This window comes from the organism of the source record quoted next (assembly GCF_019968985.1).
Source record: "MAG: Porospora cf. gigantea B chromosome Unknown PgB_NODE_36_length_59954_cov_119.657, whole genome shotgun sequence".
In the NCBI taxonomy this organism is placed as follows: domain Eukaryota; phylum Apicomplexa; class Conoidasida; order Eugregarinorida; family Porosporidae; genus Porospora; species Porospora cf. gigantea B.
Window position 1 is genome coordinate 1 of NW_027178963.1, and position 19031 is coordinate 19031.

General features: G+C 54.6%; 15 protein-coding genes across 21 annotated transcripts; 7 read left to right on the forward strand and 8 right to left on the reverse strand.

Moving 5' to 3' along the window:
* Positions 1-47: 47 nt before the first annotated feature.
* KVP17_003678 (uncharacterized protein) lies at positions 48-515 on the forward strand (the record flags this gene model as incomplete). The annotated part of the gene is made up of 1 exon (XM_068521250.1): positions 48-515. One exon carries the CDS (start codon positions 48-50, stop codon positions 513-515), a length of 468 nt encoding a protein of 155 aa, XP_068374967.1.
* A 114-nt stretch (positions 516-629) lies between these two features.
* Positions 630-974, reverse strand: KVP17_003676 (uncharacterized protein; the record flags this gene model as incomplete). The annotated part of the gene is made up of 1 exon (XM_068521248.1): positions 630-974. The coding sequence occupies one exon, from the start codon at positions 972-974 to the stop codon at positions 630-632; it is 345 nt and encodes a 114-aa protein (XP_068374965.1).
* A 64-nt stretch (positions 975-1038) lies between these two features.
* Positions 1039-1926, reverse strand: KVP17_003653 (uncharacterized protein; the record flags this gene model as incomplete). Of its 2 annotated transcripts, none has more annotated exons than XM_068521207.1 (1): positions 1039-1926. In XM_068521207.1, the coding sequence occupies one exon, from the start codon at positions 1924-1926 to the stop codon at positions 1039-1041; it is 888 nt and encodes a 295-aa protein (XP_068374926.1). The 2 variants fall into 2 exon arrangements, with proteins under 2 accessions (XP_068374926.1, XP_068374925.1); XM_068521206.1 differs by having other exon boundaries at positions 1039-1779.
* Positions 1927-2087: 161 nt separating this feature from the next.
* KVP17_003660 (uncharacterized protein) lies at positions 2088-2321 on the reverse strand (the record flags this gene model as incomplete). Its single annotated transcript, XM_068521222.1, has 1 exon — positions 2088-2321. One exon carries the CDS (start codon positions 2319-2321, stop codon positions 2088-2090), a length of 234 nt encoding a protein of 77 aa, XP_068374941.1.
* Positions 2322-2477: 156 nt separating this feature from the next.
* Positions 2478-3176, forward strand: KVP17_003662 (uncharacterized protein; the record flags this gene model as incomplete). The annotated part of the gene is made up of 1 exon (XM_068521225.1): positions 2478-3176. The coding sequence occupies one exon, from the start codon at positions 2478-2480 to the stop codon at positions 3174-3176; it is 699 nt and encodes a 232-aa protein (XP_068374944.1).
* Positions 3177-4005: 829 nt separating this feature from the next.
* Positions 4006-4860, forward strand: KVP17_003672 (uncharacterized protein; the record flags this gene model as incomplete). Its single annotated transcript, XM_068521240.1, has 1 exon — positions 4006-4860. The coding sequence occupies one exon, from the start codon at positions 4006-4008 to the stop codon at positions 4858-4860; it is 855 nt and encodes a 284-aa protein (XP_068374958.1).
* Positions 4861-4923: 63 nt separating this feature from the next.
* On the forward strand, positions 4924-5922 carry KVP17_003666 (uncharacterized protein; the record flags this gene model as incomplete). The annotated part of the gene is made up of 1 exon (XM_068521233.1): positions 4924-5922. One exon carries the CDS (start codon positions 4924-4926, stop codon positions 5920-5922), a length of 999 nt encoding a protein of 332 aa, XP_068374951.1.
* A 50-nt stretch (positions 5923-5972) lies between these two features.
* On the reverse strand, positions 5973-6701 carry KVP17_003668 (uncharacterized protein; the record flags this gene model as incomplete). Its single annotated transcript, XM_068521235.1, has 1 exon — positions 5973-6701. The coding sequence occupies one exon, from the start codon at positions 6699-6701 to the stop codon at positions 5973-5975; it is 729 nt and encodes a 242-aa protein (XP_068374953.1).
* Positions 6702-6766: 65 nt separating this feature from the next.
* On the reverse strand, positions 6767-7543 carry KVP17_003667 (uncharacterized protein; the record flags this gene model as incomplete). The annotated part of the gene is made up of 1 exon (XM_068521234.1): positions 6767-7543. One exon carries the CDS (start codon positions 7541-7543, stop codon positions 6767-6769), a length of 777 nt encoding a protein of 258 aa, XP_068374952.1.
* A 263-nt stretch (positions 7544-7806) lies between these two features.
* Positions 7807-9363, forward strand: KVP17_003664 (uncharacterized protein; the record flags this gene model as incomplete). Its single annotated transcript, XM_068521229.1, has 1 exon — positions 7807-9363. One exon carries the CDS (start codon positions 7807-7809, stop codon positions 9361-9363), a length of 1557 nt encoding a protein of 518 aa, XP_068374947.1.
* Positions 9364-9509: 146 nt separating this feature from the next.
* On the forward strand, positions 9510-11176 carry KVP17_003658 (uncharacterized protein; the record flags this gene model as incomplete). 2 transcript variants are annotated; one of them, XM_068521219.1, is made up of 3 exons in its annotated part: positions 9510-9547; positions 9576-10765; positions 10794-11176. In XM_068521219.1, the coding sequence occupies 3 exons, from the start codon at positions 9510-9512 to the stop codon at positions 11174-11176; spliced, it is 1611 nt and encodes a 536-aa protein (XP_068374938.1). The 2 variants fall into 2 exon arrangements, with proteins under 2 accessions (XP_068374938.1, XP_068374937.1); XM_068521218.1 differs by lacking the exon at positions 9510-9547 and having other exon boundaries at positions 9742-10765.
* Positions 11177-11352: 176 nt separating this feature from the next.
* KVP17_003656 (uncharacterized protein) lies at positions 11353-12840 on the forward strand (the record flags this gene model as incomplete). 2 transcript variants are annotated; one of them, XM_068521214.1, is made up of 2 exons in its annotated part: positions 11353-12401; positions 12429-12840. In XM_068521214.1, the coding sequence occupies 2 exons, from the start codon at positions 11353-11355 to the stop codon at positions 12838-12840; spliced, it is 1461 nt and encodes a 486-aa protein (XP_068374933.1). The 2 variants fall into 2 exon arrangements, with proteins under 2 accessions (XP_068374933.1, XP_068374932.1); XM_068521213.1 differs by lacking the exon at positions 12429-12840 and having other exon boundaries at positions 11353-12405.
* A 353-nt stretch (positions 12841-13193) lies between these two features.
* On the reverse strand, positions 13194-14250 carry KVP17_003661 (uncharacterized protein; the record flags this gene model as incomplete). Of its 2 annotated transcripts, XM_068521224.1 has the most annotated exons (3): positions 13194-13581; positions 13610-13813; positions 13841-14250. In XM_068521224.1, the coding sequence occupies 3 exons, from the start codon at positions 14248-14250 to the stop codon at positions 13194-13196; spliced, it is 1002 nt and encodes a 333-aa protein (XP_068374943.1). The 2 variants fall into 2 exon arrangements, with proteins under 2 accessions (XP_068374943.1, XP_068374942.1); XM_068521223.1 differs by lacking the exons at positions 13194-13581; positions 13610-13813 and having other exon boundaries at positions 13837-14115.
* Positions 14251-14396: 146 nt separating this feature from the next.
* KVP17_003671 (uncharacterized protein) lies at positions 14397-16219 on the reverse strand (the record flags this gene model as incomplete). Of its 2 annotated transcripts, XM_068521238.1 has the most annotated exons (4): positions 14397-15617; positions 15646-15996; positions 16026-16142; positions 16181-16219. In XM_068521238.1, the coding sequence occupies 4 exons, from the start codon at positions 16217-16219 to the stop codon at positions 14397-14399; spliced, it is 1728 nt and encodes a 575-aa protein (XP_068374956.1). The 2 variants fall into 2 exon arrangements, with proteins under 2 accessions (XP_068374956.1, XP_068374957.1); XM_068521239.1 differs by lacking the exons at positions 16026-16142; positions 16181-16219 and having other exon boundaries at positions 15646-15981.
* A 28-nt stretch (positions 16220-16247) lies between these two features.
* Positions 16248-19000, reverse strand: KVP17_003651 (uncharacterized protein; the record flags this gene model as incomplete). 2 transcript variants are annotated; one of them, XM_068521202.1, is made up of 3 exons in its annotated part: positions 16248-16516; positions 16545-16627; positions 16656-19000. In XM_068521202.1, 3 exons carry the CDS (start codon positions 18998-19000, stop codon positions 16248-16250), a joined length of 2697 nt encoding a protein of 898 aa, XP_068374922.1. The 2 variants fall into 2 exon arrangements, with proteins under 2 accessions (XP_068374922.1, XP_068374923.1); XM_068521203.1 differs by lacking the exons at positions 16248-16516; positions 16545-16627 and having other exon boundaries at positions 16652-19000.
* Between the last annotated feature and the right edge of the window lie 31 nt (positions 19001-19031).

Genomic DNA, 19031 nt, shown 5'->3' on the forward strand with positions numbered 1-19031 from the left:
GGTGCCTCACATAGCGGACGGGTTGAATTCTCATATCGCAAATAATTATGAGACTAGTATGTAAGCTTCCGCCCAAGCACCCCGCCAGGCTCGGCATACTTCTGCGGTGTGTAGCAGACCCCGAGAGCCCCGCGTATGTCCCCGACGCGACCAAGGCTCCGGTTGGCCATGACGAAACACTTCACCTGCCTGCCTTACTCAGACGGCCAGCATCAGCGCCTACGACATGTCAGCTGCTCTCCATCGACCTCACGTCCAAAGACTTAATGGACGGGTACATCAAATCATGCGCTATGGTGACCTTTGCCATGTTCGCCCGGCCTCCAATGTTGTTCACACCCCAGACTATCTTCGGCAGGTGGTACGGCACGTTAGCCATCTTGTTGATAACCATTTCATGCTACAAACGGCTGGTGTACAGGACACGTCGATTTAAGCGTCTGAGACGACACCTGCTGGGATGTCTGTTGTGTTTGTTTAGTGAGGCGTCGATCGCACGAGTGATACTCGGATAAAACTCTTAACAGATTAGTTGCTTCTCACTCTGTCTTGTCGACCACGACACACTTGGACTTCACTCTCATATGGCTCAGTCGCCATACGATTCTGTGTGTGCTCAACCGCTCTGCTTACAGCCAGACATACATGGTGAAAGCCGAGATCCACCAGTTACGCTGGTGCCGAAATAGACTCGCTTTGAAACTGTTGTGTGTTGTCTTTTCCAGGGCAGATGACGCGAGGCCTGTGACGGAGGGCCCGAACTCCCTACGATGCAGGTGCTTCGACTCCACCACGAATGCGACCACACTAATGACGAAGATGATGAACGGCAGCGAAAAGCTAACGTTGCCCGTCTTGAATTTTAGGCGACTTACATACGCGGCAGCCCTCTCGACGAAGCTAATATTGGTAACTAGGAGAAGTGACAGCACCACTCCAAAAGGCAGGAAGACGTGGCTGAAGGTGGACCACATTATTGGGTATAAACGAAAACGGTGCTGCAAAGGTGGGGTGGGGGGTTTGGGTCGTTTGCCGGTTTTACACCAACCACATAGACTCAACATCGACGTCGGTCTTCTCTTCGTGAATCAGAGAGAGGCCTTTTGCGGCACAAAAACTGGCTACGGTCTGACTCCACTGTGACAAGCTCTCTCTGGTGACATTCAAACTCGGATCGACGGGTGCCAATCCCAAATGTCTACCGGTGCAGCTTTCTTGCTGGGCCACCGCCAGCCCACTGAGCGCGTAAGTAGTATGGTAGACGTCAGGCTTCTTGCCGGGTTTATCTCGAAAGCCTGGAACGAGCTCAGAGGACTCTTGGGGCGTGTCGTTAACAGCTGGCTGGCAGGCAAACAGCACATAGTTTTCTAATGCCTTGGCGTCGAACAGACAGTGATCTGCGCCGGTGGCCTCGCGAACCAGGGCGAAAGCGGCTCCTACCCAAAATGAGTAGCAGGAGTCGACAAGTTTGTTCGGGCGACCTTTGAACCCGCCTTCGATGCCTGCCTGCAAACTTCGCAGCCATCGGAGAAGCGTGTCAATGTTGAAGCAGGTCTGTGGCCGGACATCCATTAGCTTCAGCGCCGCCAGAGCGCAGTATGTGTAGCCCGCATGGCTCTCTGCACCTGGTACTCCACCTACTCCGCCATCGAAACCCTGACAACGGGATATGTATTCCGGTAGGCCTCTCTTGAGCCCGCTCGTGAGCACGCCAGAGATCTTCGCGGCGGCTATTGCGCTGTACGCGCCTCGCATATCGGTCTCCCCTTCGGGTTGCATTCGGAAAGAGCCGCAAGGGTTCTTCACTGAAGAAAGGAAGGACAAGATCCCTCGGCGGTCGAGGCATTCAGGGGCCTGCAAGATGAGACAGCTCATCACGTTTGGGTACTGGAAAAGTTGATTAGCCGCCAAGCGGTAGTTGATCATACCTGGGAGGCCACGTGTGGCGGAAAGGGTGGTGATGCAGACATGCCGCCAGAGGGATGGTGTGTGGACAAGAGGTAGGAGCGGATCCCCGTAATGTCCACTCGGCGTAGTGCCCTGGAGGCAGTCAGAATAATTTCGTATGAAAGTGAAATGTCGGCCACTCACGTTTCCCCCTCCAACAGCTGCAGTCCGTGCAGGATGTGGTACACCATCCACGACCTGCTCGTCGCGAAACCGAATCTCGTCGTTGGCAGCGGCTGCCGCAATGCCTTTCGAAGGAATCGGGCATGAAGGGCCTTCGGTAGTGCCTGTTGAATGGGGCCGAACTCCTCGACCGAGGCGACATCACTCCTATCGTACAACGACAAGTCGAACCTGAGGTCAGATCGAGGCATTCCACCTCTACTCACCGCCAAGTCCAATAGGCATGTGACATCGTCCTCGACTTGAATTTGGGATGTCAGAGTCGGAGTAAGACGCGCATGGAGCAAGTGAGTTGGGCAATACATACAGATCAGTTAGGAGGGCCCCGAAATTCTCGCATTTCAGCGATGGCTGCGTCGGAGATCAGAACGAGGATCGAAGTCGTTGACGGGCTAAGACTCAAAGTAGAGGAGGTCTTTGAGCGACGAGTGCGGTCCAGACAAGTCTCTGCCGCAGTGATACGTAGGCGAGAGCTGCCAGGGTTCGGAGTGGAGGAGCGTGACTTCGCCTCTGCCGAAGAGAAGTGTCGTCCGGCGCTGGCACCAAACGAGGTGGAGATATTTCGAGAGAAAGTGGCTGCCGCTAGCCTCTTAGACTCTGAGCTCTCGAGTTTCACAGTCCAAACGCAAGAGCCTGTTTCCCTGTTCGGCAAGAAGGTTGACAAGCTGGAGTCACTGTTTAATCTACTGGAGAAGGAAGACCTCAAGCCCTCTGACCTGACTCAAGGGGACAAGCCCTCGTCCGCGAAGCAAATCACAGTTGGAGATCGCGGGTTCGCTGATAGGGAGGAGAGCACGGTGCGCGTAACCAATCTGGCTGAGCACGTGGAGGAGGCGCAGCTGCATCAACTGATGTCCACAGTGGGTCCGGTGCAGAAGGTGTTTATTCCCAAGAATGACTACGGACAGTCCAAGGGCTTCGCCTTCGTCACTTATAGACAGAGGTCTCATGGCGCAGCAGCGATTGCGAAGTTCCAGCGGTTCGGATTCGAGAATCTCATCATCAACGTGGACTGGGCCCAACCAGCGAAACGAAATCGAATTTAGCGCCACCAAGGCGTGTTGTTTTGAGGTGGCGTAAAAAAATTTGTTGTCGCCGGTGCAAAAGGGTTCAATGAGGGGCCTGGGCGCGGTCTTAGGGGTCGAGCTTGAGGCGGCCGGTACTGCTGAAATGGACTGTCGAACGTTGGAAATTGTGGGCCGTAGTTCGAGTACAGCATGGGATGCTGAGGGTGCCATTGCGGCCAGGGCCCCGGTTGCGCTTGGGGCCACTGGTAGGGAGGTGCAGGGGATCTTAGGCCAGCCATTCCGGGTACTTGAGGGGGCGTATCAAAAGGATCCACCATGCTGGTTCGTGACAATCGCTTCTGTTCAGATAGAATAGTAGAAGGTATTTCTGAATATCTTTTCTTCCCTGACAATTTCTTTTTCTTCAGCTTCGGTGTCTCAGAGTGTGTAGTACTTGACTCCTCCGAATCCGAGTCCTCAGGTTCTCTGCGTCGACTGCCCTGCTTCTTTTCGAGTGCCGCGATATCCTTGGCTTTAATTCGCTCTTCGCCGATCTGTGAAACGTTGGAGGTCGTCGCCAGCACGTCTTACCTTCTTTCCGCCACACCGGCGACAGACAAGCAGGCAGGCCTCGGTATTCACGTGCGTTACTGGCTGAGTAATACTCGACAGTTTCGCGGCTCACAGAACTGCCACACTTTTGACAACTCCTTGTCTTTGCCACCAGACTGTAGAGCTTCTCAAGGTTGACGGCCTCGTCGATTTCCTTCTTGGAAAGACCAAGGTCTGACATAGAAATCGTTATTAACTGTGAAAGGATTCGTCTGGATTCGATGCCCCCCTTGTTCAATTCTTATTTGTCATTTCAATGGGCAATATTTTCGGTTCTGTGAAGCCAGAGCCAGTCAAACTGAAAGTCAGCGCGGACCGACAGCAGTACTACTTTGACTGCGAGGCGCTGGACTTCGAAGACTATCCACTCTGTGGCCGGTTACCTTCAACATTCAGGTCAGTGCTCACAGACCACGGAAAGGCCGTCGTTTCCTCGGAGCCTCTGGATTCATCCCGTTTAAGATGCACAGTGGTTCGCGCAGAGGCTGACGACTGGTCGCGTGAGGACTTTGAGATGCGAGGCATGGCCGTACCCTCCCACTTCAACTCCCCTAGGTCAGAAGAGACTGTCGAGGAGATAATGCCACAAAGAAGGTGTACAATGGGAGTGGTTAGAGTCGAAAGCTCTCCGCGTGCTCCAAGAGGGGCTCACTCGTTCGGTTGCCTTAACATTAAGAACGTAATGGTCACCGAGAGTGTGTTGGATTCTCGAGGCATGTCTCCGCGAGACCAGTCAGACAAGTCATCTCCCAGACAGGTGCGTACTGAGCCTACCGCGCTCGACTTACCCAGCCCCACCCCCCAGCCGGCCACGGAAATCATTCGCGAAGATGGTCGATTTGCAAATGTTCGCCGCAGCCGCAGGATTTCAGCAATGAGTAATCGGACGGATGAGAACCGCCATTCTTCCGAACCACACGCACGAGAAAGCACTGGTGTGTTCGTGTCCGAGTGCTCGCGGGTGATTGAGGCCATGCAGGCCAACAAGCGGCGGCGGCAGCACGAGACGGACGACCTCGTGTTCCCCAGAAAGAGGGAGTCCGATCGGAAGCGTGAGTCTGAGCAGGCGGTCTCAAAAATCGTTCAGGGGTTCCAAAAGATGCTCAGTTGACCACCTAAGCTCATGTTCAACGTGTAGTCTGAACTATTGTCACATTCGTGTTTTATCCGAAAGATGCGCGTTGGTTTCGACTCTCGACGCAGGCAGCTGCTCGCACCGGCGCTGCTATGCAAGGCTAACCCACTGGCTAACGTGGAGCTGCATTGGGTTGGAGATCAGTCCTGCGACTCGGTCGTCGTCGCAGAAGGACCGACCGTAAACTTGCGCGCAGGGAGGCTCGGGGTCCCTGTGAACGCACGTGTGGTGACTGAGATCCCTCCCACTGACCTCTACTTCGAGGCCACCATCGATCGCAGCGAGGGACTCGTTGACATCGGTGTGGTGGAACCTCACGAATTTGGGAGGCTCACCAAGGGGATGTTCTACAACGGCAACCTCTCAAATGGTTCCCAGCAACTGCTCCCTCACTACGGACCCACTCCAAGGCCAACCGACGTGGTTGGTGTCCTTGTAACGCGAGAGGGCCCTGAAGCTACTGTCGTGTTCTTCATCAACGGTAGATGTTTAGGCACCGCATTCAAAGTGAAAGTGCTGGAAGATGAGCAGCTTGTGCCCTGCCTACATGTCGCAGGAAGTGCCACGGTGACCATCAGTGCAACGCCCACATTACCAGAGGACGTCCATCGGAACGTGCCCGAGTTTAACACAAGTTTCGAGGGGATGTGGGAGTTAACGGGTGTCGCCGTGGGACCTGCCCGAACGCCCTGGCCTTTGCCGGAACAGTGCGTTGCCTCGCCACCTGTGTTCATCCTGCAACAGGTTGTTGACGGAGAGTTTTCCCTTCACGTTATGGTCGATAACGCCATCTCAGCCGACCTGGCTCTCGTCGATACGACTTCACCTCGGAGTCACATCATACGAGTGTCACCGTTCACCACTTCGAGACGCCAGGCACTGCCCGACTTCAGACGCGTAGAACAGTTGATCGCGTCCAAAGGCCCTGGCATCAACTGCGTCGAAGTTAAAACGAGCACGCTGCTGCTGCGCGGTCCCGAAATCGAATTACGACTCAAGCGCCCTACTCAAAACTTGGACCCATGCAACTACTACTGAGACTCTCGAAGGAGACCTCCACATGTTGAACTTCCCAGTTGTGTCCCAGATCAAATGTTTCCCCAACCCTCTGAGGCATAATCTTCTTCCGCATACGGCTCCTCCTCTTCAAGGTAGCTCTCACCGGAGCCGAGGCCCATGTAGTAAAGTTCAGCCACATCGCTGGAGTACTTCATCGGCTCCCAAAAGAACCACTGGTAGTCCTCTGCCTCCTCGGAGTCTGCCTCCCGTAGGGCGACGCGGAACCGCTCGACGGCCTGTGCAACGCGGCCTGCAGCGTGCTCACGGTTGTAGTCTTCGTGCAGTAGACCCAGCCAGATACGGTCAGCAGTCGACCAGACCATCAGCAAAGCCCGCCGATTTTTTTGGTCCGCGGGGCCAAGAAAGAAATTTAACGGCCCCTCGTCATCCGCAATGGACCTTACGAACCTCCAGCCGGTCTCGTTCCAAAGAAAGGTCCACCCGCCCTCCGCAACATCGATGTCGCCCGAAGCCATTACAAGGCGAGCCGCGTCGCCGTTTGGGTCACCGTGTACGTTGCATAGCGGAATGAAGGCGTAGAATGGCACCCAGTGCTGAAAACCGTAGCAACCGCCGTAGTATCCATCAATGCTGCACCAGGCCAGACCAGTGAAGGCCAGCGGCTCTTCCTCACCGTCCTCAGTGAAGCGACTCGGAAATATCAAATGATGCAAGGCGACCTGCGCATCTGGATGCCACTGGTCTGGGCTGTACGTCCACAACTCGTCTAGCTGTGCTGGAGTTAGAGTGTCGGCCATTAGTGCACCTACCTGTACACAGTGACCGTTGAGTGCACACGGATCGCTCTCGACCGTTGACTCATTCATTGTTCATTCACAGTCGAAGCTTCAGCCGTTCTGCCTAAACGTTCGTACCTCAGCAGAACGTGCTCCGGTATACGTGGTCGTCGAGGCTGGCCCCTTCGGATTAACGAGTCAAGAGTGGTTCCCTGTGTGGGGCTCTTACGAATGCTAGGGTTAACTTTGGAGGCACTTTTGGGTCTTACAGGTGCGTCGACATTCATGGGCCTCACTTTAGAGGCACTTTTCGGCCTTGCAGGCTCGGAGACTTTGACATACTCTCCGCCGCAAGACCACTTGTGGCCCTGCCACCACGGATCCTGCGGCCCTGGAGACCTGTTGACTGCTCGTTTCAGCCATCCGAATCTGGGGCCGCGCTCTCGACACGGCCCGTTGCATCTCCAGACGTGCTTCCTATTGTAGTCCACCTCCTCGTGGAATGAGTGGTACACACACAGTCTGAGACCCGTCTCCTTGTTGATTCTGTGCATGTGTTTCAGAAATTCGGGTCCGTGTGCGGTCCGGTCCGTATTGCCCTTTCGTACAAACAAGAAAGCATGGATCATCTCGTGGAGTAGGGTCTCCCGCACCTCTCTGGGCGAACGGAATTTTAGAAGCGGCTCGGACAGCCGTACGCTGCAATAGCCGCCAGATTCGCAAACACAGATACCAGCGCACAGGGTCATCCGCTGGGACCACCGAACCTCGACACCTTTAAGTGCCCCCTCAAAGTAAAGCTCGTCGTAAAGGCGAAAAGTACTATGGAGATCGGGGAAGACTCCTAGGTCCTCAAGTGTCATAATGGCTAATAAAGCCGTTAAGGTTGACTCTGCGCCAAGCTGTTAGGCGCTTGGGTGTTCTGAGCGAAATATGGATATATGATCCTACGGTTGCCTCAAGTTAGGTACCGCTGGCCCTCCCTAGCATTTCAGTGGGGATATTACATCCAGCCGGTGTATGGCTGGTACCAAGTCCTCCAGACAACCACAGTCACAACCATGACTCATATTCCTGTGCTGAATGTGGTGGGGTATGCTTGATAAAAACCGCCTAAATTTTAACAATGCACCCCTTTCTGCTAGCCGCCGCAGCGACTGCTGCCAGACTGCCGTATAAGACCAATGATGGAGTGCGCAACGTGTTGACGAACCTCATCATAGAGCAACCCGTGGCACCCTTCATCGCTGGCTGTGGCGTGAAGGCGCCCTTCACCATGGAGTCTAACCCCGTTTACAGAGCATTCACGGGCTTGCAGTCGCTAGTGGGCCTCAAGGACTACGCCGAGTTGGAGAACGCGAACGAGAAGACGCTCGCCTTCCAGATCAAGAACAGTCCCTCGTCTTCGGAGTCGGACTATTCTGATTGTGCAGTTAGGGATGCCTTGTTCAACCAGAAGGGTGGGAGAGAGTGGTCCTTTGCCAAGGGTGTCTGTGACTGCTCTGCGACCGTACTGGACAAGGCCAACTGCCACAAGACCAGAGGGCTGGTGGAAGCAGCGGGCTGCTTGGAGCACAGGGTGCCTACTGCTTACTGCAGTTCCCACCCAGGCCCCAGTGGTGATTTCGGTCTCGTGGTGGAGGAGCTATGTGCGGCGCCCAGCACAGCGGGGGTGTCGCCTTTCGATCTGGAGCTTTACGACATGTCCTACTTTGCAGGTAGTCCAGCAGTGATTCCGGATGACATCGCAGTATCCGAAGGCCGCACTTACTACTGGCTCAACGCGGCCATCGATAAGGTGATGTTCTACAGAGACTGGGAGTACCACTGCGCGCCTGGCGTGTACAGTTCCTTCTTGGAGGACGCTATGTCGGGTTGGAAGACTGTTCGCAACTACTTCTACGAGCATCCCTCTCACCAAAGTCCTCTGCACTTGACGTCGGTCTTCAAGAAGGACGACACCAACTTCCTGGTCGTCTTCCCCGACGCGCAGAATAACTTCGAAGGTTACCTCCGTGACTCTACGCAGCTATCGTGGAAGCTGCTGAATACTGTGGAAGGCAGTGTTCACGCGGGCGGAGCTGCGGTCTCCAACAGCCTCTCGCCGGACCTTAACACCCTCCTGGTACAGCAGTTCAAGGACTTCGACTTCGGAATCGTGGACGCTGCGGTGGTGCCGCGTGTGATAATTGCGGGAAAGGGGCTTTGGGGAGGCCCTTCCGCCGCAGCAGTTGCCAGGCGTTTGGCAGACGCGTTTCGCGAAGCAGGTCTTAGCGGGGTTCGGGTGGACCTTGTTATGATTAATAGCCCTCGCGTCGGTGACGGGGCGTTCACTGGAGGTCTAGCGCGCGACATGAACGTAAGGTCTGTCAACGTCGCGCCGTCAATGGCGGGCAACTTCATCTGCCAATCCCAGAGATCTTGCACTGAGATTTCAGGCGCCATTCGTACTGGGCTGGGAAACGGTAACATCGACTCCTACGCGAGCCTTCCCGGAAGGGTGGATATCACTGCCGATCACATTGCCTCCGCCAGCCGTCAGAGCGCGTGGACCTCCTCGAGGGCGACTTATCAGACGGCTGCCTTCGACACCTGCGCCATTGACTGCTTCTTTACCACCAAGTTTTGCGGCGCACATCATGACGCGTGCGACCCCGAGAAATGTTCCACTTGGGTTAAATGATGCGACTTTATGCGACTGAATTTTAAGTATTTGATTAGCCAACGAAGTGAAACTGAAAGCGTTCAAGGAAGTGACTATTCTATTACGTACAAGAATGACAAACTTTCCTAAAAGCATTTTTATTGCTTTCTGAAAAAGCAATTCTAATGCTTTTAATAACGATTCTTGCTCTTTCTCGTTTGGGGTGCGTTATTGCTGGGTGACTGACTCAGATCCACCGAGAACTTCTTTGACAGTACTGGCGGTTTTCCCTTTGAATGGGACGGGGACCTTGTGACGACGTCGACTTTGTTCGTGGGCTTCCCGCTTGATTGGACACAGCCGTTTCGCTCAGTCCCCACGTCCCAGAACGAGACGACTGAGGCGTCCTCGGTTGCGATGCCTACAGTCCCCACGTCCCAGAACGAGACGACTGAGGCGTCCTCGGTAGCGCACTCAGCTAAAGCTATATCTACTACTTCAAGTTTGCCTGATGCCTCGATTGCGATGCCTGCAGTCCCCACGTTGCCTACTCCCATTTCCATCTCTGAGGCTGATATGGACACTACTCCAATGAAAACCAGACCCGTCTTCTGGGATACTCCTATTACCATTCCTGAGAGACCCACCCCCGTCTGGGATACTCCCATCACCATGCCTGGGACTTACACGACGGAACCCATTGATTCGGACACCACTCAAACAAAAACCAGACCCATCGTCTGGCCCCCCATCTGGGATGCTCCTATTACCATCACGGAGACATACACGGCATCCACGGGCTACCAGACCAGCACTGGTGCCAATGTGTCAGCGACTTCTCTGCCGTCGCAAATCGGATTCACGCGCGCTGGGGAAACCACCGTAATCAGCACCCTATGTGTGAAACCTCTGACGGCACTGGATGGCGACCAGTTGCTTGTGCTTGATGCAGATGGTGTCTTGTCATGCATGACCTACTGCCACGAGAGACGCCACTGTACGCATTTCGAATTCAACATCGAATCGTTTACCTGCCGCTTGCTACGGGACCCTCACACTGCTTGGTACGACTCTACCGTTGTCTCCGGACGGGGGTGCACGACACCTGTGGCCTATAGGACGGTTGCGGCAATTGTAGGTGGCGCAGCGGTGCTCGGCGGAGTCGCCGGCGGCGCCATGTGGATGTTTAAATCAAGGCGTGAACCCACCCAGTCCTTTAAAGTTACGAGAGCGCCGACGTACAAGGTGCGCAACTCACTTCTTCCGGGCAACACCCCAGTGGCGCCGGTTGCGGACAGCGCCGGGTTCGCCGCTGGGACTGCAGCTGGTACTGCAGCTGGGACTGTAGCTGGGACTGTAGCTGGGACTGCAGCTGGGACTGCAGCTGGTACTGCAGCTGGGACTGTAGCTGGGACTGCAGCGGGAACTGGTAACGCAAGAGGTGAGTTTCCCGCCCCAAATCCATCCAGTTTTCTTCGGGTTGACGTTTGAAGCGCTGTTCGTCGAGATGGGATTGGATCCCACGAGCTGGTCCTCATGGAAGCAATTCGGAGTGCAAAAGGCCGTCGACCATGCTGTCGAACACGTGGTTACTTTGCCAGGAAGGCGCACTGAACACGTAATGAACGTGCATGAAGCGCTAATTACGCTGGAGGGTGACGCGCTGAAGGATCGCCTGATAGAGCTCGAAGTGCTGGTGGAGGACCGTAAGCTGATGTCGCGTCTCGTGACGTTCATTTCCAAACGGACCCTGGGCCGCACCCAACACACAGACCACAACATTCTCGAAGACATATCCCAGGACTTCGAAGATTCAACTTCACGAGGTATGCAGCAAAGAGAGGAACTCTAGAAGTGGGAAATGAAATGTGCATTTCAAAGAAGCAGCGGGTGCGAAATGAGAATGTCAAATATTCATTGAGAAGCAGCAAAGGGTGGTAAATGAGAAAAATGTGGACACGATGAGAATGCCAAAATATGAAGGGTGGACAAGAAAGCATTTACAGATTTCTTAGCATTTTTCCGAGCATGCGGCTGGAACGCTCTCTGTTGCTGACGCTAACAGCGCTGATTGGATGCGTAAGTTTCCTCCTCGTTCCTGTCACCTGGAGGGACGTGCAAGCCGCGTGGGCGCCAATAGAAGTCGTTTCCTCGGAGGTTCAAATAATCCCCGAGCCTAGCATCTGGGTGTCCGGCTCTGGACCGGCGGTAAACGTACCCCTGAACACCACGATCCCTCTAGCCTTCCAAAGTACCAATCGTGAAATCCCGCTGGTAATCGTAGGTCGGCTGTTCGGTAACGTGGCGTTTCCGTTCCAAGGACTAGATCAGTACGAGTTAAACTTGCCAAGGATCTCAGATATGCTGCCAGACGGATTATACAATCTGCCGCTCGGAGGCACAGAGCGGCCAGTGCAGCTTCTCAATTTGAACCTCATCAATATGGTGCTCAACGCGACCACAGAACGCATGCTGGTGAATGAATTCACGAGACGTAACGCAATGTTTGACCGACTGCCTTTGGACGAGGCGATCCTTAAAGGGAAACCTGGACCGTCCACTCTTAGCTTTGACGTAGGAAGATATGTGAGACACAAGCAGAATGTACCTGGCCTGTCCTGGGTTCGGTGGTCTGGCGTTTCGAGACCGGTGCTGTACATGACCAACCAGAACCGCGGTCGCAACCATATGATTGAACTGATGATTGCCGCTGGCGCCGATATTTTGCTCCCACTAGACGGTAACATCGCTCTCACCAAAGAGGGATGGACTTCCGCTTTACTACCCTTCTTTAAACCCGACTTCGCCCAAGCAGACGTCCTGATCAACATGCCTTTTATTCTAAGAGTGCAGTTATCGAATATTACTGCAACTTCTACATACAGTGGACTCAGAGGCGTGCTCGGAGAGGCCCAGTTGACCTTCCACAGGCTCTTCCCTCGGCCGTTCTTTGATGTACGCTCTGGTGGTTACGGTAAACAAAACAAGGCAAGAAAGATAATGTCGCTGTCTAGACGGGATGCGAAATGTAACGGTACGATCGACAACGAGATAAAGTACGTTCTTGAAACCGGAGGGTGAGAGTGCTCAGGCCTCACACACAGCCTTGCAGCCAGAGAGTACGTTGCCGAGTGTGGGTATTTCATACGATTGCCGTACCAACGGGACGAGGCTGCCCACGACTTACTGGTACGGATGCTGCCAGGCTCAGTATATCAAATGTGTAAGAATTCTTTGGAGATGTGCCCGCTGGCTCGGGCCTGGAGCCGACTAGTTGTCGTTCAGTTTTTCGGCAGGCATCTGTTTTCGCTGATGAATTTCACAAGATGGGATGTCTTGATGTTTTATAGCCTGCACATGATTCCTATCATCACGTGGCGAGTCACGAAGGTCGTGGTGCTCTCGGCGGCGATTTCTGGCGCGACAGTTTTCACATGTTTACACGTTGCGGCGCGACTGCGCCGGGCACGTAAACAAGAGTCAGCTCTCTGTCATCCAAATCAAGATTACCCCTGAGCAGGAGCTCATGAAGGGAGACACCAAAATGGATCGTGACCAATTGTTCTGATGGCTGTTGCATTCTAAGATGCAGGAGAGTACGTTGCCGAGTGTGGTACGGATGCTGCCCCTCAGTGTATCAAATGCGTAAGATTTCTTTAGAGACGTGATGGAGCCGGCGACTTGTGGTTCGGTTTTCGGCAGGCATCTGTTTTCGCTGATGAATCTCACAAGATGGAATGTCTTGATGCTTTGCCTGCATATGATTCCTATCATCACCTAAGCTCGTGACACTGGAGGCGGCGATTTCTGGCTTTGCAGTTGTCACTTTAGACGTTGGGGTGCGACTGCAGCGGGCCTGCAAGCATCGTTCAGCTCTCCGTCATCCAAATCAAGATTACCCCTGAGCATGCCATCGACATGAGAAGCAGGCGCGAACCGAACGTATTTGGGCCTTCAAGAACTTTGAACAGGAGCTCATGAAGGGAGACAAAGATGAATGAGCCACCAGCTGCCGCTGTCAGGCAGTTGGAGAGCGTGTTTCGCCCTTCTAGCTGCCAGCCCACCAAAATTCCAAGCGGTGTCATGGACGCGAATATCATAACGAAGACCAGAAAGGATCGTGTGGTGAAGCGACCAAGCTGAAGTGAGTGCCCAAGCGCAAAGGCGCCGAGGAACTTGTGGCAAACCACCCCAAACACCAATTGTCTCTGGACGCTGAGTTGCAGTGCAGATCCAATTCCGAATCCCTCTAAGAGGCTGCATTCCGCAATATGCCTTGCTTCACCTATGGACAGAAAAGAGGGTGAACAGAAAAAGCGCCACCACCATCTCCTTCACGCTCTTAGCGTCGTTTGAATGTCGGTGGAAATGCATGTGAGCCTCCGTACTGTCGGCTCGTGAAAGCAGCGGCTTGCTCTGGGCTTCGGGGAAGCACACAGGGTTCGTGAGACTGACCACCTGGGCCGCGTGGCAGTAGTCGTTCGGAAAGCTGATTGCTGGGGCCCTGTCGGCTCACTCTTGCTGGTACGAATATGGGTGGCTCCAGTCCTCCTCGGCGTTTGCTTTCTTCGCGAAGGCCTCGCGGGCAGCATCACTTACCGCCTCCAAACCTATAAGCAGTATTACTGTCAGTGTTACCACAAGTCCGAGCACGGTCGCGTTCTCAGGACCAGATGCCACAGTCTCGATGATGGCGTTGACTCCAACAGTTAAACATACACCGCCGGCGAAAGCGGCTGACAATTGCACAGGAAAAGACTCCTCCAACGCCAGACATCCCGTTTCACCCATGCAGCGCTCTCTGTTGGAACAGCATGCTGAGTCTTTTCTTGGTGCCATTACGCGACGTAATAGGCTGGGTCCATAACAGCCAGCGACGGCGCTGACGAAAGACACAGTCGCGCCTACTACGCGCAACGACATCATCTAAGAGGGGAATTAAGGAATTGTGGACCCTCATTTACACTGTTCAATGTCTGTGTGTAGGGTTCACTGGCCACAATGGTAAACTGACGAACCACGAAAACTAAACCTGACTGATTAAGTTGCCTGTCAACAATGAATCGCGCCTTTTACAGCCGAAACCCTTCAACCATCCCCTGTGCTCGCCTCAAGAACGTGACCATCGCGCCACCTGCGGATTCCGATTGGCAACGGAGGAGGGCGCGCCTGACGACGTCCTCGACTGAGGCCAGCGTCTGTGTGGGGACGCCGAAGCCGCCTACGGTGGGGGATGTCTCTTTGGCCAGAATGCTGCTCCATGTGAAGATTAGGAGGTCATTGGCGTCTTGAGACTCCAATGTGGCCGGTTCGTCGAGCCGGAATGCATCCAGATTGTCAGCCATGTAGTCAGATAACCAGCCCTCCTCTGAAGTCAACATCAACCCCTCCTTCCGGCAAGCGGCCTCGCTATCCTCCCTGTGAAGCTGCAGCGGCCGAGACTGTGGGGGAAAGGTCCAGTAGCTGTTGACGTGGGGTTCGTGGGGTTTTGGTGGTCTAGTGGGAGCAGCGATGTCCGGCTCTCCCTCAAGCTCGCGAAGCAAGTCAGGGCCTCCATCCCTAGACTTGGCACAATACTCAGGGAACCAGCCCGTTCGGCCGTCCGCCAGTAGCCCGTACGACCACCCTGACACGCACTTATAAACGACCACCGACTCTCCGGAGCGCACTGCTACCTGATGGGCGCTACCAGGTCGTGGCTGCCAGTTCACCCCCACGACATCCATCTGCCCATGGAGAACACGCTCGCGTTTGTCCTCTCCGTCGTTTCCGCTGGACTCGACTGCGGTGGACTCCGCCACCGCCTCTGGGTCCTTGAAGTCGGCCAGCTCGGACTTTGTAAAGGTGGACCAGAGAATGCCTGAATCTCGTTTTGGTTTGTGTTTGGTAGGGGGGGGACTGGCATGCGAGGTAGCCGTAGAAGGCGTGCCATCCTGGCTCCCTGGTCCCATACGTGGCCTCGCCTCCGCGCTACGAGCCTCCACCCTTGTCAGGTGCGAGAGGGGCTTCACAGTCGCAGGTTCCGCGTGTGACCCCAAGCATGGCGGATCAGCCTCCTGATCGCCCAGTACATCTGAATACACCTCGTCGGTCACAACGCAGCACAGCGACTCGTTCTCCTCCACATAGGGCCGCAGTGCGTCCTTGAGCTCCTCCAGGGCTGTAGCAGATACTGAGCCCGTCCTGTTTCGTAGTACGCGTAGCAGCGATTCTAGCCTGCGAATGTGTTCGTGGTGCAACTCCTTGAAGGCCTGGAGCTGGTCCGTCCTGTCTCGAGATTTCGGGTCAGCGGACTGATATGGCTAGCAAAGGCAGGCTCACTGTTTTCACCGACTCGATTTCGCCCTCGAACCCATCGAGTTGCTGGTGCATCTTCCGAATGTAATGAGCTATCCACTGTGCATTGGAGTCCGCAACCTTGAGGGTTTCGTTTTCAGTGCTGTCGCTGCTGACGCCGCACTTATAAAATGCTTTGCCTCGCTTGTACCGTACTTCGACATCCTTCTTGAGACCCACTAAGCCTGCACGATCACTACGGGCGTCGTGGTGTCCATTCAGGTCTGCCAAGTGCTGTTTAAGTCGGTGCATTTTCTTCAGCAGACACTCCAAGTCACATTCAATTTTGCCCCGAGAGTCGTAAAAGTGTTTTAGGTCCATGGACTCCAGAGCCGTCTGTGTGGCAGACACTCCAAGTCACCCACCGCATACCTCCGGTCTGTTTTTCGCCCCTCCTCCCGCTCTAAGATGTGCAGATTGGCTCGATTGTATGATCGCAACTCAGCCCACTTCTCGTCGTAGGCTTCCAGAACAGCGCGAATCTACTATCGCAGCCCACGGCACTCACGTCCCGGCCCACCTTTGCCAGCTCCATCAGCCCCTTCCTGCCACACAGCATGGTGTTAATAAGGCCAATTACGGTTGAGTCACGCATACGTGTTGTTTTTAAATGTCGAGCAATGATGCGTTGGGGACTCCAGGCTCTGGAACAGCCTGCCTGCTTCGGCTTTCTGGCCGTCTCGGCGGCACCATCGACTGTCGGACGCAGTGGCTGACGCCTCCCTTTGCGCTGTGAGAGTCCTACTCAACTGGGTGAAATGCTTCATCTCGCTCACCATGGCGCTCATATGCTCGGATCGGACGGCGGAGTTGACGCAGGGCCTTGGGAGCTCCAGGCTTCGCTGGTGGAGGCGTTCTGCGTCGGCAATTCATTGCGACCTCACCGTTCGTGAGTGTTTTTTTAATCTCTGCGAACCGCAATTGCTTCTCTAAGTCGCTGATATCCATGGTGTTTGACCCCGAAGAGCTGTATGCCGGTTCTTCAGACACCTCACTCGATTACGGGGTTGGAATCAGAGCAATCCCATCGGTTGGATTCCAAAGCTCGACGACCAACGCCCCAGTTAAAAAAAGAGTCAGTGTGAGCCTTATACTCCGAGGCGAGGGTGTCTGTCCTTTTCGAATTCGAAGACTCCACGTCCCAGGTAGCCTGAACTGCCGCCTTGGCGAAGAAGTCGCCGTCTTCGACTGATGGTTGCGCTTGGATATCAGACGACGTGCTGTTGGAGGGGTTACTTTGGAAGGAGGCATTCTGTACGGAGGCATCGTAACTTCTTGGAGATCTCCATCCCTTATTATTCAGAGTCTCCTTCAATGATTTCTTCAATGGCAGTTTCGTTCTCACGCTCTGCGTAGGGCGATCGGTGGAGTGCCCAGGCCTTTTAAGAATCGACTTGCGACCGGAGGACTTGAAGCAGAGGATGATGCCAGAGTGCGGGTTCAGCGATATCCTTGACGTCTCCAGCGTGGGCAGAGTCGAGACGTCCCAGATCGCCTCGTGGGTCGACGAAATGCTTGTGTCACCAGACGTGGAGGTATTGGAGGTCGCAGCAGAAGGCTCCTTGAAGCTGACGGATTTGTTGTGTCTTGGCGCCGGACACCACTGAGCTACCTCGTGTTCGTCAATGCCGTAGAGGAGGTGATCCACGTATTCAGGAACGCTAGGTGTGGCCTCGTTGTTGTAGTAAATCTCGTTAGGGTGGTCGACTGGATAATCTGCCACGAAGACGTCACTGCAGGACGAGTTCACTCCACGCGTGTCGACCTGCGCTGTTTCCTCAGTTTGGCGCCCTCCACTGTAGAAACGGGCGCCAATGTAGTCGATCTCCGATAATTGAGCCCCTGTCCGATAAACTTCAACGGAGCTGTTCATCCGCGGGAATCCCAATACCCTAAGGGAGTCGAGCGACGTGTCGTCATGATCAGCGTGCAGGCGGAGGCTACAGGTGGACGTTGATGGCTGTACCTGAGTGGGACATGGCCGACGCATGGACGTGGCTCGGTCCACCATCATACGAGGCCGATCGGACAGGCCTGGGTTCTGGAAAACCTGGTAGTTGCGGAGGCAGTCGGAGGGTAGGGAGCTCGAAACGGACTGATCCAGGAGAAGTTCCTTGATCCGGTCGAGTGCACCGCCTACGTGTTGGAGATGTCCCACGACGGCCTGACGATGATGATACTTCCAGTTGTTTTCGTCGTCCAGATCGGAGAGTACGCGTATCGACCTGTCGCGGTCGCTGCTGGCAATGCACGTAGAGCATCTGCAGCCGCAGCAAAGGTAGTCGGTGCGCTGATGATGTCGTTTGTCTGACGGCAAAGCCCGTCCAGGATGGAATCGCGGCTGGCTGGTGGTCGTACTTCCAGGGGAGAGAGACGCCACTGACACCGACGACGGCTTTCGTGGAATCTCTTTGAACGAGCGGCTCTGTGAACTCAAGTCGTTGGTCAACCGGGAGGTGCCTCTACCTATCGTCTGTTCAGTTGGTTTCACCGGGGAGGGGGGTAACGTACTTGCTCTAGAAGTACTGGTGGTCAACTTAGAAGCTTTAGGTTTCCTCGTTTTGGCTGCTTTCGGCTTTGCAGTCTTAGACTTTGCCGTTTCTGTCATCTCTGCTTTCGGCTTCGCGATCTTTGACTTCGCCGCTCCTTCCTTGGCGGCACTCAACTCGATAGAAATCTCTCCAGATTCATTAAGTTCAACCCGTTCGACAGGAACAAGACCACATGCCCGGTCTTCCAAGTCGCTGTGGAAACGTTCATATGTCTCCACTGTCGCTGACCCCTGCACTTTCATGTCGGCAACTTTCCTCCGAACGCTCCGTTTGATGGTCGTATCTTGCCGTGCTTCGTGTACGGCGGTGGCACGGGTTCGGTGAAGATCGTCAGAGGCCCTGGGCATATACCGAATCACAGACAGGACGCTCTCGAACAAATCCACGTAGCCCGGAGTGCCGAACCTCAGAAGGGCAGATTGACACACGCCCCGCGAGTTCATGTGGCGTAGGCCAAGGAACAGGTCGATATCGTCACGGTTCTGTAGATAGGGAAACCAGTGCGCGAACTCCTGATGTCTGTGGGAATAAAGGACAGTGAACTGAATCTCGAGGAATTGCACCAGAAAAAGCGGATGCGTGGTGCTCCGAAGGCACCACGACTCAAGGGTCGGGTTCAAGTGAAACCTCGCTGGCTGAATCCGCATGTCGGGGCGAACCAAGCTGACGAGAATTCCTCTGTCAGCCGGCATGTGCCGCTCGAAAAGTGTGCGCGAGATGAATAGCCTGACTAAACTCTCAAGGCGAGAGCAAGTCTCAGTCGCACTTGGCGAAACTTTAGTCAGCATTGGTCAGTATTCGTTAATTCTTTGTATCCTA